General features: G+C 40.0%; 1 protein-coding gene across 4 annotated transcripts in view; it reads right to left on the reverse strand.

Annotated features, from left to right (window-relative positions):
* The window catches only part of LOC138064374 (ectopic P granules protein 5 homolog), a 60,332-nt gene that overhangs the window by 13,093 nt on the left and 31,971 nt on the right, over positions 1 to 15,268 (reverse strand). For all 4 annotated transcript variants that reach the window (XM_068926516.1, XM_068926515.1, XM_068926517.1 and 1 more), the window contains 13 exons: positions 14,359 to 14,503; positions 13,700 to 13,871; positions 12,578 to 12,740; positions 11,866 to 12,008; positions 10,407 to 10,563; positions 9,245 to 9,439; positions 7,887 to 8,100; positions 6,936 to 7,096; positions 6,610 to 6,817; positions 5,733 to 5,808; positions 4,696 to 4,799; positions 3,683 to 3,858; positions 1,799 to 1,984 (listed from right to left, as the gene is read on the reverse strand). In XM_068926516.1, coding sequence (XP_068782617.1) covers positions 1,799 to 1,984; positions 3,683 to 3,858; positions 4,696 to 4,799; positions 5,733 to 5,808; positions 6,610 to 6,817; positions 6,936 to 7,096; positions 7,887 to 8,100; positions 9,245 to 9,439; positions 10,407 to 10,563; positions 11,866 to 12,008; positions 12,578 to 12,740; positions 13,700 to 13,871; positions 14,359 to 14,503 — 2,100 coding nt within the window. The remainder of the gene's footprint in view (positions 1 to 1,798; positions 1,985 to 3,682; positions 3,859 to 4,695; positions 4,800 to 5,732; positions 5,809 to 6,609; positions 6,818 to 6,935; positions 7,097 to 7,886; positions 8,101 to 9,244; positions 9,440 to 10,406; positions 10,564 to 11,865; positions 12,009 to 12,577; positions 12,741 to 13,699; positions 13,872 to 14,358; positions 14,504 to 15,268) is intronic.

Consider the following 15,268-nt stretch of genomic DNA (forward strand, 5'->3'; position numbering starts at 1 on the left):
CTTTAATTTTACAATGAACAAATATTGGAATTGTGTTGACAGCCAACATAACCTAAATGCTTTAAGGATTCAGGACTAACCAAATGAAATTATATCAACGAGAACATTACACTGGTTACAGCAAGTTGTTGCTCAAGTTGCCCTCGTACTGGAATACGAGGCTCAGAAATAAGAGTTTGACATTTAGGTCAAGTTGCCACAGGAGCACACTGGGAAGTAAAAGCAGAGTAACAGCATGCTATTTGAAACACATTCCTGGAGGCTAGAAGGAAATTCCTAAGGTTGACTCACACAACATACAGACAGGTATCTTTTGAAGCTTAGGAAACTTCTCCCAGGCAAAAACATTCAAGGTAAAAACAGCCTGCTATCCACAAACTTCAGTAATTTTCCTAAACTGGAATACAGCGTTGACCAAAGGCCGTGGTGACATCTTGACAGAGCATCATGCAGTGCTTCACAGGAAACAGAAAACGGAAGACACTGCACATGGGAAAAAACAGATGTGAAAGGGGATTTCTTGGAGATTTCCCAGCCGCTCTGGAAGAGTCTCCCAGAAGCAGTGCACTAAATTGGACTATATCATGCACCCACAAAGAGCTCTTAGCAAAAGCAGGGTTTGGAAAGTTCATTGCAACACCCCGTGTTTCTCTTTCCTATTCTAACACTTCTTTTCTTTCTCAGGCAAATACTGAAATGCAACCGTAAATGTGACAAGTGCTGAGGAATCAGAGATGATGAAATTTGTCTTCAGAGCGAGGAAAAAAAAAAAAAACTCAACCACTTTCAAGAGATGCAGTAAACTTTCCCCAATAACTCGTCACAGACAGACACTGACAGGCTTCTTAAAGATATATTTGGTCTTCAAGACATTATATCACTGTGACATGTCATCACAGTCTATATGTCATCCTGAGTTAGAAGGGGGTGCATTTTATGGTAAGAAATAAATGTTCGCAAGAAGCAGTTCTGAAGCCTGAATGACAGTTATTTATAACTTCCCAGAAAACATGTTAAAATAAATGAATGGATATTTTCCTCTTAGGCAGCTATAAAAGTATAAAGCCTGATTTCAACTATATCAAACTAGGAGTGATATTTCAAAGTTTATTGTTTTATAGTCCTGGGTGATCAGAGCTGGAAACCCACACCATATGGAGCCTGGCTTAGCTTTAGGTCCTTAATGAAAGCAGCAGGTATCGTGACACTACAGGGGAAACGGGTAAGGGCAGCATTAGACTAGCCACACTTAAAATTGCGAGGACAGAAATAACGAGAGATGCATCTTCCTGCAGAGAGGAAAAGGCTACCGCAGAGCCTGGAACAGCACAGTTCATGAGTGGACGCAGGACTCGTTTGTGGAGTCTGCCGATATTACTATGAAGGATCCAATACTTAACTACAAAAGGAAAAGCAATTGCACAATAGCTTTACATGATAACTAAATTTTTTAAACACTACTGAAACTGACCCCACATATTTGTTCCCTCTCCCCACCCAGAGTGTCACTTTGTGACTCCTGGAAACTGCCAGTACTTACTTGTTCACTCTTTAAACACAACTGGGTAACAGCTCTTATAGAAACTTCTTAAAATGAACAGCAACTCTTCCTTTCTTCATCCAAGTGATACCAAATGCCTCACATAAGGACTTAAGTCTTAGCCATCTCAGGAGTACTACTGTGCTCTACACTTACATCCTACAAGTGAAGTAGTAGTCACCACCTGCCTCCTTGGCATGGCAGCAAAGTAATCTTCTTCTTCAAAGGCAGACAGGTCTGAACCTTTGCAAAACTCACCTCTTTGCCTATAAGCTGCTCCTCCTTTGCCAACAGGACCATCATATACAGCAAACAGACAATCATGTTGTGAGTCTCAGGACGGGGGTTGGGAGTCCAGGCATCAGAGAGGACACTGACCCAGTTTATCTCACATAAAACATAACCCAAGAATAAGAAACAGCTCTTGGGGCTGCCTCTTTCAATCTAGCAAGGAAAAAGAAAAAACAAGGCATATCAAACAATGTAAAATAAAAATAAATCCATACTTTCCAGCTCCTTAACCAAACATAAATCTACAGTAGCATTCTAGGTCAACAGCAGTAGACACACACCACCCCTCCATCACTTCCCACCCCCCACCAAGAGTCACCCATGTAACCTTCTATCCCTCTCAAATAACTGGTACTTTATGCTAAGCTACTACAAACCAGAAAGAAATAATCTGTTAAGTTTAATTGCATGATTGCAAAGATTTTGTTTTGTTTTGTTTTTTTAATTAAAGGAAGACAAAGAAACTCTAAAACCTGTTTAGAACTGCATGAAGAATTCAATCCCTAGAGAAGTAAATCCTGGAGCATTTCTACCCTCAACTGCAACCTTACATTGTAGCAGACAACATGAAAAATGAAAAAAGAAATACTGGGGATCACTCTTTCCATATGGTAATTTTAACGTCAAAACCACTCCACAGGCAGTGGCAACATTTATATATAGACTCATTTCCCCAGTCCATAATTATTATGGCCTACAAATAAAAAAAAGTACATTCAAAAGTCTTAGGAAGCGTCCTCTATGATGGCATGCTTTCAGTCGATTAACAGCTATTCCAGAACATGAGAAACTCGCTACCTACTGACAACCACAGCAGGACCAAACTGATAATAAGCATAATTATTTCCAAGAGGTGCAAACATCCAACGACAATAGGCTGGAAGCAAGTGTGTTCTGACTGCTGCCCACTATCCCCGACTCCTAGTATTGTTTTAAATCTTCCTTGCTAATTAGCGCTGATCAAACTCTAGGCCTTTCATGGCAAGTTTACTAGGGAGTTGTTCTGTTTCCCTCCCCCCCGCCAAAGGGAAACACTGTGCAGAGACTGCAGCGTGAACAGTCAAGACGACCACAGGAGTTTGAAGTGTTTAAATCAACAGTACGGCCTCGGGGGTAAAGGAGATTTGTTCTTCTTCCTGCCACAGAAACCATAAAGACTTCTACAGGCTCATATGAGACCAAAGACTCAAAAAACTCGTGTCAGATCTATGCATCAGCAGTACCGACTCACAGGCACGCAATTACCTGCTGAACTAGCCAGGGTACAAAACATGGGAGTTAATGCTGCTTTTGAATTTACAAGCCTAAACTCTTCCAATTGTGAGAAGATGGGTAGTATCTGAAGCAGTTAATAGTCTGCTCATACAAAGTCAACTCACCAATGTTTTGTGAGCAAACCTGAATCAGCCCCAAAAGGGGCCAAAAGATAGATACGTTATGTCAAGCTTTTAACCTAACAGTCAGAGGCCTAAAATTTGATTCACTGCATCAATCGAGACTTCTCAGCCTCAGTTCTCAGTCTGTTACAGCACTTCCCTACCTTGTAGGGTAGTACGAGAATAACACTGCAATAGCGAAATATACGAACTCTAACTACGGATATACGAAATACATATAATAAATGAGACGTTCAGATACAGCAGTGACAGACTACAAAGTCTGCCTTACAGCTCCCCACAACTTCATGTAAGACTCAATAACACTCCTTCACAAACACCATGCATCACAGAAAGAGCAGCTGTGCTTTCTGCAATAAACTTTAAAAGCTTACCGGTTAAAGAACTGTCTCGAGCACTCCATTACTTCCAAGGACAACACAGATTATGAACTCAACACATACAAGGTACTCACTTTAAAGAACTCTTCCATAAGCATCCGGTCTGGATGCATTTCCTTCCACGGAAGCCTTCTGAATTCAGTATGGAAAGCATAGAGGATAAACTCTGGCATTCTGGGGGCTGTACAACACTCACAGTAATGCATTAGATGCAACCAGAGCGCCCCACGGTGGCCTGGCAACAACTTATCTAGAACAAAAGGAAATAGTCCAATTAACACCAGAAAAAACTCCAGGGAAGCTTGGTTACAGGAGAAAAATCCAGGTTTCAAGACAACAAATGATAACAGCAAGTTAAAAGGACATGAGCCAAAGGCAGAGGGAGGGGCAAAAAGCAAACCAACCCACCTCTTTAGGCTTTTAGATTTTTGGTCTCTAAATCCACGAGTGTGGAAATTGTACAGATTTCATGCCCTATCTCGTTCTTTCAGAAAAGTTGCTGGACAATAATCTGAAGTTAGAAAACACTCCTTCCCTGTAGGACTTCACTGCTTTTACAGATTCTTTAAAAAGAACTAATGAATCTGCAATCTTAGGATGATATGCCGCGTGGCGATATGGTACTTATTTCCTTAACATTAGTTTGAATTCTGTTCACCCCTAGAAGCTGTTGGCTGTTAAGCAGCGTCCGTGAAATGATTTGGTGGGTATTTTCCATTCCTATGTCTAGTTATGCACTAGACTCAACAAGCAATGCTAAATACAAGCTCAAAATGACTGAACCTAGAGATTAAATTACCCCTCCTGGCTAGCTGCTGAGACACATGCATTGGTCGCTGCTACATCCTTTGCTTTCCTCCACGTTAACTGTACCATCTATCAATCACTTTATCCGCCCATGCCACAAAAACAGCTGTCTTTTAAGGCTGAGATAAAGAAATATGCTGTTGGTACCCCCTGCAGTCATCATCTTAGCTAAAAGCCCCTAACAAACGAAAGAATCCCTTGTCTCACATCTCAAAAAACATGTTTTGATGAGAGAGAACAGAAAGTGCTGCTAAATTGAAACAGCATGGACTTCACTCACCTTTAAAGCTTTCGTGCAAAAGCTCGACGCAGTCTGTAAACAAACGGACCATGCTGGATGCTACAGCAGTGTCACTCTCTAACCAAGGGTAGCAGGGCTGGTTACTTGAGAAAACAGAGGAAGTGAAGCAATATAAATTTCAGGGCTGACTTACCAGCATAAATACTTAGACAATTTAAATACTGTAAATCACAGCAGACGAATATAGTACAGGTTGTCAGCAGCCCTTTCAAATTCAATCTTTAGCACCATCCTTTTCTCCCTTAAAATAGGAAAATATTTTAATGTCACAGTGAAGGCCCTCAGTACCATTAGGCAAGCAGAGACTGCTTATTTGATATTTCATAATTGAATTACAGTTCAAAAGTGCAGAAATTTCTGAATGTCAGCACATATCACCGGCCATCAACCTCCTAATTAAATGCTGGAGATGCCTTCACAACTCAAAAGGCTTTTGGCTTTGAAAGAAGGTTGAATTCAAGTGTGTAACGTGAGAAATAACTCTTCTTGTGAAAACAGAGGTACGCAAGACAACTGCCAGTAGACCACTGTAGGACCAATTTAGCTAGATCTCTCTTTATACACTACTGGCATTTGAGGTTGTACTTGACTGGATATTTGGGGAGGGTGTTTGCTTTTTTTTTTTTTTTTTTTTTTAAACTAGAGTTATCCATACTATGGAAGCTAAAAAGAAATAAATAAATAATCTAAAAACTGTATTTTAATGCATTTCCAGAACTAATTGCAAACTATGTTCTTCTCCTCTCCACTTCTCGAGGAGTAATTGGTTATATTTCTTGTACCTAAAACAATTATTCTACAACGAGTCAGGAAAAATTGACTTAAGCAACACATGATTTAGTTCCATAACTGTTAAGGATATGACACAAGTAATAGCTATTTAAATTAAGGGTTACAATACAATGAGTTGGGGGAAAAAAAAAAAAAAATCAGGTGACAAAGTAACCCATTACTACAGGGCTAAAGTCCTTACTTCAGCAAAAATTGATTTAATTTTGAAATGCATCAGTACATACCTTGCATCTTCCTTATCTAAGACCAGTATCCACGGTTTAAAGAGTCCAGCAATGATTGAATACAAGGACTGCAACGCTAGAGGAAAATAAAGCATAAAAGTTCACCTAACGTTAGCAACAGTATCCAAATCACGCTTTTCTAGACTCAGATAAAATGACCTTTGCTTATTCCAACATTAAATCAATTCTGCACGGTCAAATAAAAAAAGAAAGTACGATATGATCGTCATTAACTTCAGTTAACAAAACAATTGTCTTAAATTTAAACAACAACAACAAGCGTTTTGCATTGTTTAGATGTTTTATTAATACCACTTCAACCTCTACAATCTGAAAGATGCGTTATTATCCACATTTTAAAATTGCACATACTAAAAGAAAAGGTTTGTAAGGCTATTTTCTCCAAGTCAAAATCAAACTATGATAAAATTCAGTAGTCTTTTGCACTGAGCATAAGCTGGGGAACAAGAGACCATATTTTCCTTCGAAGAAATTTGAAAGCAAGTTCTGGATCAGGAAGTGAAAACAAGCTTCCTCCAAGAAACAAAGATAAAAAAGGAAGAAGTGCCACACAGCCATAACGTAGCACCGACATATCCTTCCTGTCCGCATTTTAATGGACTCATCATTGCATAAATATAGAGCGATCAAAATTTTCTGAAAGCTGGCTAAGCACAGCAACTGCCCTTCCTAGCACCGCAGCTCCCAGGGTCTGCCAGTGCTGAGATGCCAGAAAACTCCTTAGGATGGCACTCATATCCTTGCAGAAACCCTCACAGTTAGGATTTTACTGTATATTTAAATGAAACTATCTTCAACAGAAGAGATTAAGAACAGGATCAGCTTCTTTAAGTCATTTACTATTAAGGCACATTACCCGCTAGAATTCTGTTACTGCCAACAGGCTCCTGGGCTAAGCTGACAACTTCAGTGTCAATGAGCCGCTTAGTAAGATACTCCAGAAACGTATTCACTTCAGCCACGTAAGGACTCCACTTGGAAAACAGGCCAAAGGTCCTGAAGTCCACTGAAGCCAGTCGGAGTTTGCAGAAAGAGGTAGAAAGCCATTCTATCGTCTCTCTAATCTGTGAGAAGCAGAAAGCTACAGATCAGCTAAAGAAAGCCTGCACGGCAGTTATTTGTCACTGGCAGGCCTCTGTTTTAAGGTGTAAAATGTAGTTAATCAACCAGAGAAGTGCCCACCTGTTCTGCAGAGAGCAGAGCTTCTGCAGCATCCCGCAATGCAGGACTTCTGGTAGAATCACTCTTCTTGAAGCTTCCCTGTTCAGTCACCGAGAAGCCACAGCCCAAAGCTTTCAGTGATGCCTTCCAGCAGTCAGGGCTCAGAAGCTGCTCCGAAGAGCCTTTTGGAGAAAGAGAAAGTAAGCACTTACGAAAGTCACAATAAGGATATTTATTCCTTTCTCGATACAAGCTAGAGAAGCCTGAAACTGGAGCTCTCTAGTACGGAAAAAAAAAATTTGGTAAGGCAACGCTTTGAAAACATCAAGGTTAAGGGCAAGAGACGTCCAACGCCCAAGCACAGGTAACGTAGATGCCAAAGAGGAATGTTAAATACTTTCTTCTCGGAGAGTTTCCCAGGCACTTCATACATCCGTGGCTACCATAGTCTACTAAGAGATAGTTGCTGCTCATCACATAGTTTGACAGAAAGGAAGCACTGCTGTTCCCATTTCAGAGGCACAGCAGATTATAGGTAAAATCTAATGTCAAACAGAACGTGTACAGCAGACTTCAGTATCAGTCCCAGGTCTTCATAATTCTTGGTTTGACAGTGAAGACTGCTCAAGAACAGGGATGCTGCACTGCAGATGGTGGCATAATTACCAAGTGCTTCCATTAACAGAAAGCTCTTCTTGGCCCTTCTCCTGTAACACGGGCCGAAAAATCCGTCATCACCAACGTGCGTACTTTGGTCTGCAGAAGAATGCTGCTTTCTAGGTAAAGCTAAATTAGGCCTCATACAATCGTATCGCGTAGCGCACACACAAAAGCGCATAAAGAAATCTAAGGAAAAAAAAAGTGTAAAATCATTCTGTTTGTTGCTGTGTAACTTTTCTAGCCTAAAAATACAGACTTCACGCAATAAAGTTCTGCGTGAAAGAGTTGGAACGCATTGGTTCAGATACTCACTGTGCATGAACAATCTTAAGAAATCACTATAGTGATCAGGGAACTGATACTGGAGAAGGTTGGTCCAATGCTTGCAGAAGATATTAAACGGCATTAAAATATCTTCTTCAGGTTCAAGGCCACATGCATTGAGAGCCAAGTGAATAGATTCCAGAAGCCTGGTGCGTTCAGATAAAGGCGGCTTAGTAATGTTTAACCATTGCGTAAGGTCGAACTACAACAGAGAACAAGAAGCAGTTATAAGCAGAAGCTTTAGCATTTAAAAATAAGTCACAATATCTTTGGGGAGATGGTGAGGAATAAATTTTTCGGGGAAAAATTCAATTATTTTTTTTTTTTAATATATATTCAAGATAGACCTTAGAAATTTGCATTGCATCATCTCTAGCTCTAAACCAAGGTAACCCTCTCTAAAGGGATATTTAGCATATATTTTCAGCATACTACAGAAGTTCCTGACTTCATGAAATAACCTTTTTTAATCTGTTCTCCAATTCAGAAAAGTACATGCACATTTCTATTCTTTAGTACCACTGCCAAACCTTAACACTCGCAACCGTTCGACTGGGCTAATCTGCATAAGACCATTAATTCAGGCAGCGAGGCAAGGCCTTTGCAGACTCTAGGCCACCTGTTCAGACCTAGGTCAGCAGTGACAATGGTGATTTTTGACACTAAGGACGACTCAAAGGCGTGAGGAAACTGGATCATCTGCTGCTCACAGCTGCCAAACCCCATCTCTGTATTACCAATGAAGAGAATCAGCATGATATCAAAGGATATCCTAACTTCACTGATAATACGGGGAGCCAGTATCATGCAGCCCTGAAACAAGAGACACGCTAATTACTTGCTCTTCTCTAGCACTGGTGTTTTTTAAAGACTGCATACGTGGCACCAATGTTCTTCTCACCTAACAGAGGTGAGAGATTCAGCCATCATTCCCAATTTTTATTTTATTTATTTTTATCACAAATCGGGATTGATTGCCTTTTGGGATGATAGGCTCTGCAGAGATATCAGACAGAAGAAGCCATCAAGAGCCTCCATACTCTCATATCAAGAGTAAGGGCACACTGAAGAAGCAGCCCAAGGAAACACACACTGAGGCTATTTGGGCAAGGAAAGCGTAGCTTAAGCTTCCTATTCAGTCTTGCCCTCAGCCTCTCCTTAGCTTTATTACAACAAGCACCATTCATATGGGCAACAGATACAAACCCAGTACTTTAAAATAACTCTGATGGCTAGTTCTGTAGATCTCTCTCTTCCTTAGCCTAAAGTCAGAGTCTTTAGGGATGCAACACCTACACAAGCAACCCACAAACCAGCAAAAGAGACAGCATTCTTGAGTAATTTACCTTTGTCAGCAGCATGAAGACAACATCGCTGTTATCGTCACTTAGAAAGGCCACAACTTTCTCATACAAAATCACAAACTCACTAGGAGAGGCAACAGGAGTGAAGTAAGGAGAAAGGAGAGTACAGAGCCTTCGATTCTGGAGGATTGTCTGGAGGAGACGCTTGCACTCTGATTTGGTCCCACTGATAAACACCTGAAAAATGGGAAATGGAGAGAAAAATGGCCCAGTATGAACCCACTGGAAAAATACCTCTTAAAGCTTTTTGCCAGGACAAATACACTTTTTCCCCACCAAAATAGCTTTCTCAAAAACAAATCGTATGTGATCAGTTTCAATTAAATACTTCCACTCCACAAAATCTAACTGTAAAATAAACGCGTTTACCTAGCACGCTTAAGAACAGCGCTTGTAGCCACAGAAGCGGTACAAAAAAAAAAAAAAAAAAACACACCTAGAAAGCCAGTTTTTCTGATGGGTTAACAGAAGAAAACGAATCCATATTTCAGTAGCACTAGCTGACTTCGGTAGAAATGTAAACATAATTATGACAAAGGAGAGCTCTCCTGCACCTTAGCCGTCAGAGGTGCATAAGGACAGTCGTACATGGAAACAAACAGCATCTAAGAGATCAAAACAACTGTTTGGACACAAAGAAGAGGCTAATGCTTTTTTTCCAGAGCACTCATGTAGTAAGCTCCCCAGAGCAAACAACAGGCGCTTGCTTACGCTGTCTGTTAGCAAGCTTCTGGCTAACTCCCGACTACGAATACTGCAAGGCTTTAGAACGGAGGTGCCTAAACACAGAGGCTGAAAACACGTCAGCTAGGAAATAATTAACAACAGCAAATTATAGGCCAAAACTCTATTTTAAGCACGGCAACTGCCCACAACTTAAGTACTTAAGTACCTACTTCGACATTTAACACATCGAATATTTATTGGCCCTAAGCAGACATCTCAGAGCAACAGGTTTTTTTTTTTTTTTTGCTTATATGCAAGCTTGAATTCTTCTACAGCTTTGCATACAGTTGGCTCAGATAAGAACGGCACAGAAGCTCAAAAGTTAATTTTTAAGCTTCCAAAGGTTTTAGACCCTCATTACCAGCAGGCAATTGGTATACATGTTAGGCACGCAAAACTGGAGAGAGAATAAACTCACTTGGCCTAGGATCTCGACGCAGGAAGAGAAGAACTGCCTTGTGGGAGGGTTGCGCTGGGTTTCATCACATACATACTCCACTACTGTAAAAAACAAACTAATTCCAACCTTCTGAATCGCTGGCAGAGGCTGCACCTTGTAGATATTTACTAAGGCCCTGTTTAAAAAAAAAAAAAAAAAGCAGATTAAACTTAAGTATGGAAATCAATCTACGGTAAGAAAGAAAAAAGGTTTCTTGTCAATGTACGGCAATTAAGATGGGCACTTCAGCGTTACAGAATAATCAAGCGAGGTTTATCTTAAGTAATTTCACTACCTTCAATGGGTACCTCCAAACCTCACAGTCTCCATAATCAGAGTCAGAAAGTGATCATTAAGACAGTATAGTTCAAGAAGAAAAAATAAAAAAAAACAAAAAAACAAACTACTACTCCCTCATGTGCTTAGGCCATCTGAACTACATTTGTCCTGCAAGAACACTTACCTCACTTTACTTGTTAACTTAAAAGACTCAGTAATAAAAGAATGAAAAAAGGATCAATCTTTTCTAATGCACTGTCAATTAAGTGTTTTATTGAGCTCAAATCAAACCCTCCGCAGTCTGAGTCTGAATAAATTACGTTAAAACAACACTGGCAGAACATGGAATTCCACAGATGTAAATCCCAAGGACTGGATCATGTAACAGAATTCTTCAGGTTAATGATAAGAAAGAGCAAGCAGAAATAGCTGCTGTTTTACTTGTGGAGCAAGTATGCCTTGTAGGTAGTCAACTACATTTAAAAACAAACAAACAAAAAACAACAAAACCCATAGTTTTCCAACACCATTCTTCTTGATCTTCTAGACTTCAGCTAGAAACTGGGATGAAGTCTTCAGGAGGCCTTCAGGAAGAAAAGGCCTTAGGCTAATCTATTCATTCACCCCAAAAGTCAGATTATATAGTCCTCTTCCACTGCAATACATTTTGAAAAGTTGCTACGATTGTTTCAGTCATAACTCTCATCATCACAGAACTACCTTCTCTACTATTAGAGGGAATGGCCTACAGACACAGGTATTAAAAACGACTAGTTATAGCTCACGGCTGATATAGCTGTGGTACAAGTTGGCTATTTCTCAGAATTTTACAGAGCATCCCTGGCATTACAAAACTTGCTTTTACAGGGTTAGAAGGGCTATTCTAATGCAGAGCACAATCAATTAAAGTAGAATCCAGTGTCATGTGCCACGTTGAGGCTGAATTACGTGCCATGTTGAGGAGTTACCTCTTCTGATAATATGTGGAGTTGCTCCTTTAGAGGTCTTTGTTACAAACATACAGGTCTCAGGATTCAGACTCTGTTGTCCAGCCAAGCTGATACGCATTACCAAGAGCACACAAAGCACATTGTCACTCCAATACACAGAAAACTAAGTAAAAAACAACACTGCCTAAAACAGTGTCTGAACAACCTACGTTATAAAGTTTTCCACATGTACTGCTGCTTCCACAACACCCAGAGAAGGTGGCTTTGTAGCTTCTGCTTGCAGCTGTCTCACTTCTTTACGCAAAGCATGAAGCTGCTGGCTCACTGCTTCGTTTTTGTGCTTCCCTTCAAACTAAATGAGAAAAAGGTATTCATTTCAAAATAATATCTCCTGCTAAAATTCATCCAATGCTGCAACTAATTGCAAAAATGAGGCAGAGCCCGGCAAGCAGCTCAGAGTATAGACCGTTTTCCCCAAGAATTTTGATCAGATTTAGTACGTTCTGCCCAAGTGCTCGTTCTGGGCCACGATCCTATTTAATTATCACATGGTGATATGATCTATGCCTTTTATGCAACACTTAGTTCACAGGGACTGAAACTTAGAGGGGATCAAGATATTCACATACTGAGCAACATTCAAAAGCTTCTGTAAACGCTTTCATACTTTTGTTCTTATGAGCGAGCATATTCCTACGTTTCACACATCAGGAAGCAGCTGAGAGCAAAAGCTGAGAAATACAAACTTCACTCAAGGACTGACTCTTCTGCAGCTGATCTGCAGCTCCTTTTGAGCAAGGATCATTAGGCGTTTAAGGGTACATAGCACCACCAAACCAAAAAAATCCACTCTCATAACCATTTAATCATTTCAATAGCCCCAAAACAGCCCAAGAACAGAAACAAAGCCATGTCTCTAACCTGGACTGTTAGAAGAGCTGCTCCCTGGCAGCCTTTATTTGAACTTCCTCGGCACTCCAAATGGAGGGTGATCTGTTCTTCCCGGTTGACATACAGCTTCGGTATTGTGTCCAGTATCTCACTATTGAGAGCAACATGCTGGGATTCCCAAATGGCTGCAGTTCTGAAAAACATTTATTGCTAAAGTTACCAAAGTCTTTAGCAAAAACAGTAGCGCTAAGAATTTAAAAGCAAGAGGTAGGACTTCAATGTGATGTGCTATACAAAGACACGTGACACTCTTCTAGAAAAGATAAAAGGTTATTAAATGAAATAGAGTTAAGTTTCAATGTAATACTACCTCGAAGTATCAACAAGTGGCTTAAAAACAAAAACTACTCAAGTCTGCATGAGTTTTGTTTTTGTTTTTGTTTTTTTTTGAAGTGATTCTATTACAATCTGACAGGAAATTAAACCATAGACAATACAACTTCTTCATCAGACAGAAAGACAGACTGTGGGATGATTCAGTCAACAGAAAAAAGCCCACTTAAAATCGCTGCTGGAAGCATTTAGATACATCCCACCTTGGCCTTCGGCAAGGTTGTTTTTTTTTTTTTATATTGTTACTAACCAACTACATTGGGTGAGACTAGCTATACATTCACTAGCGCTCTTTGAAACTCTGAAAATACTTCAGCTGGATTCTCTTAGCAAGAGCATTAAAAACAGTCTCCGCTCTTTCATGCGCAAAGTTAACAATGCCAGAAATCAGATTTCTCTCTGGAGGGCTCCACTGCCTCAAATAACCATCACTGAATTTGTTTAAAAGGGCAACTAAATTCACTGTCAACAAAAACCTAGGCTAAGGGGAAGCTTGGTTTTATGAAGTGTTCCAAATAAGAAAAGAAACTGCAGATGTTAGATGTGAGCTGATGTAATCTCAGTCATTAGATACAACTTGCACAGTCAACAAAAGCAGTGGAATAACGATATCATAGCCAAGTTAAAAACACGGGGCCAAGAAGCAGAAATTAAGTACTGCTAGTCTTACGCTAACACTACAAATAAGGCTGCTATAAATGGCAACTGAAAGACAGCTAGATACACTAGTAAGGCAGAAAAAAAACAGCTAAGTCTTACTTGGCATGTTGCTGCAAGATGTTAAGGTCCATGCGTATAAGCTGAATTGCTTCTTTCTGACTTACTAGACTGGCAGAGGAAATAACTGGCACAGGAGCTTTCACTGGCTGAAGTGGAAGAGGGGGCTTGGGAGTATCAAACTTCTTCAAATTATTCATTATTCTCTCTTTGGCTAGAAAGGAAAGTGGAAGCACGTTTTGTCAACAAGAAAAATTTAGAAACAAATGAAACTAAAACATTACTTAAGAGAATTCTGACTTTTTTTTTGTGCATGAAGCATGTTTTTAAACAATGGACAAATATTTATTTTCCCCAGGATTCCTCCCTTTTTATTATCACTGAGCTGATCTTTCTGTTTGCGTTTACCAAGTTTATTTCACCCAGCTCATTTTCATTCACTAGCTGCCTTACACACCATGGGAACCCAGGCCCCACTGCTTCTCTCTGTTTCCCTCAACCATTCCTACTCTCTATTCCTCTTATTTTCTACTTCTTACCCCATTATTTTTAGTTCATCTGACAGACGCTCCTAGTGCCAATCTGTTAAGCCAAAGGCATCTTCCTTCCTCTGCAGTGCTATGTTCCTAAAGGAACCAGGACTTCCACACGTTAATAATTCCCTCCACCCCAGCTTGGTTAATGTTATCCTTATCTCTTACCTAATAAAGGGTTAGTGAAATCCATTAGCCCTACGGAAGTACTAGGGGCTGCATGCGATTCGAGCTGAACCTGGAGCCAAAGGTTTAGGGCTTCCTGAAACTCATGGTGTATGAGTTCAACGTTGACATATTCCATCCACAAATCCTGAGGCACAGAAGAATCACATTATCGTGACCGTTTTGTTCATTACCACATACCATAAACCCATCCCAGTAGCTGGGGCACTAAAATAATTAAATCAAACTAGAGCCTCTGGTTTTAAGTCACAGTAGTATATTACTAGGGGGGAAAAAAAAAATCTAAACTACAAAAAAAAAAAACCCACACAACAGAAGTCTTATATATATAGATAAGCCATGAAAAGCATTCATGACCCTTAGAGAAGTCCGACAAACACATGTGGTCTAAATTCTAACCAACTAGGAGAGAGAGGAAGAGACAATTAAAACTCCTCTCCTTTTAAAAGAAGCGGAGGAAACCAAATTGCCTAAGCATGAGTGACTAAAATCAGAGTAAAGCAGGCTGCATTTCAATACTCACATATACTGCAGAGAACAAAGCAGAAATACACTAGGAAGCACAAAAAGAGGCTCTTCCAAAGCCTCCCTCTCAAAGCTCTTTTAACTATTAATCTCTCTTCAGGCCGAATGGACAGAATAATATACACTTCCCACGTGCTAACTTAAATTTGATCCAGACTTCTTATAAACTGCCAATGTGAGCAGACTTGTGCTTCCAGTCTTTTGTTATTTAAAGATTCAATTTAGATAATCTCTAAAGTTCTCTGAGAAAGCAAAAAAAAAAAACCAAAAATTATAGAACAGTACAGAATAAGGCATGTCTCAATGAGAACAGAGTCAAGAAGCCTGCGCATGAATGCTGACTTAAATGTAAAGCAAGGCAATTGGG

The sequence above is a fragment of the Struthio camelus genome, chromosome Z (assembly GCF_040807025.1).
Source record: "Struthio camelus isolate bStrCam1 chromosome Z, bStrCam1.hap1, whole genome shotgun sequence".
NCBI lineage: Eukaryota > Metazoa > Chordata > Aves > Struthioniformes > Struthionidae > Struthio > Struthio camelus.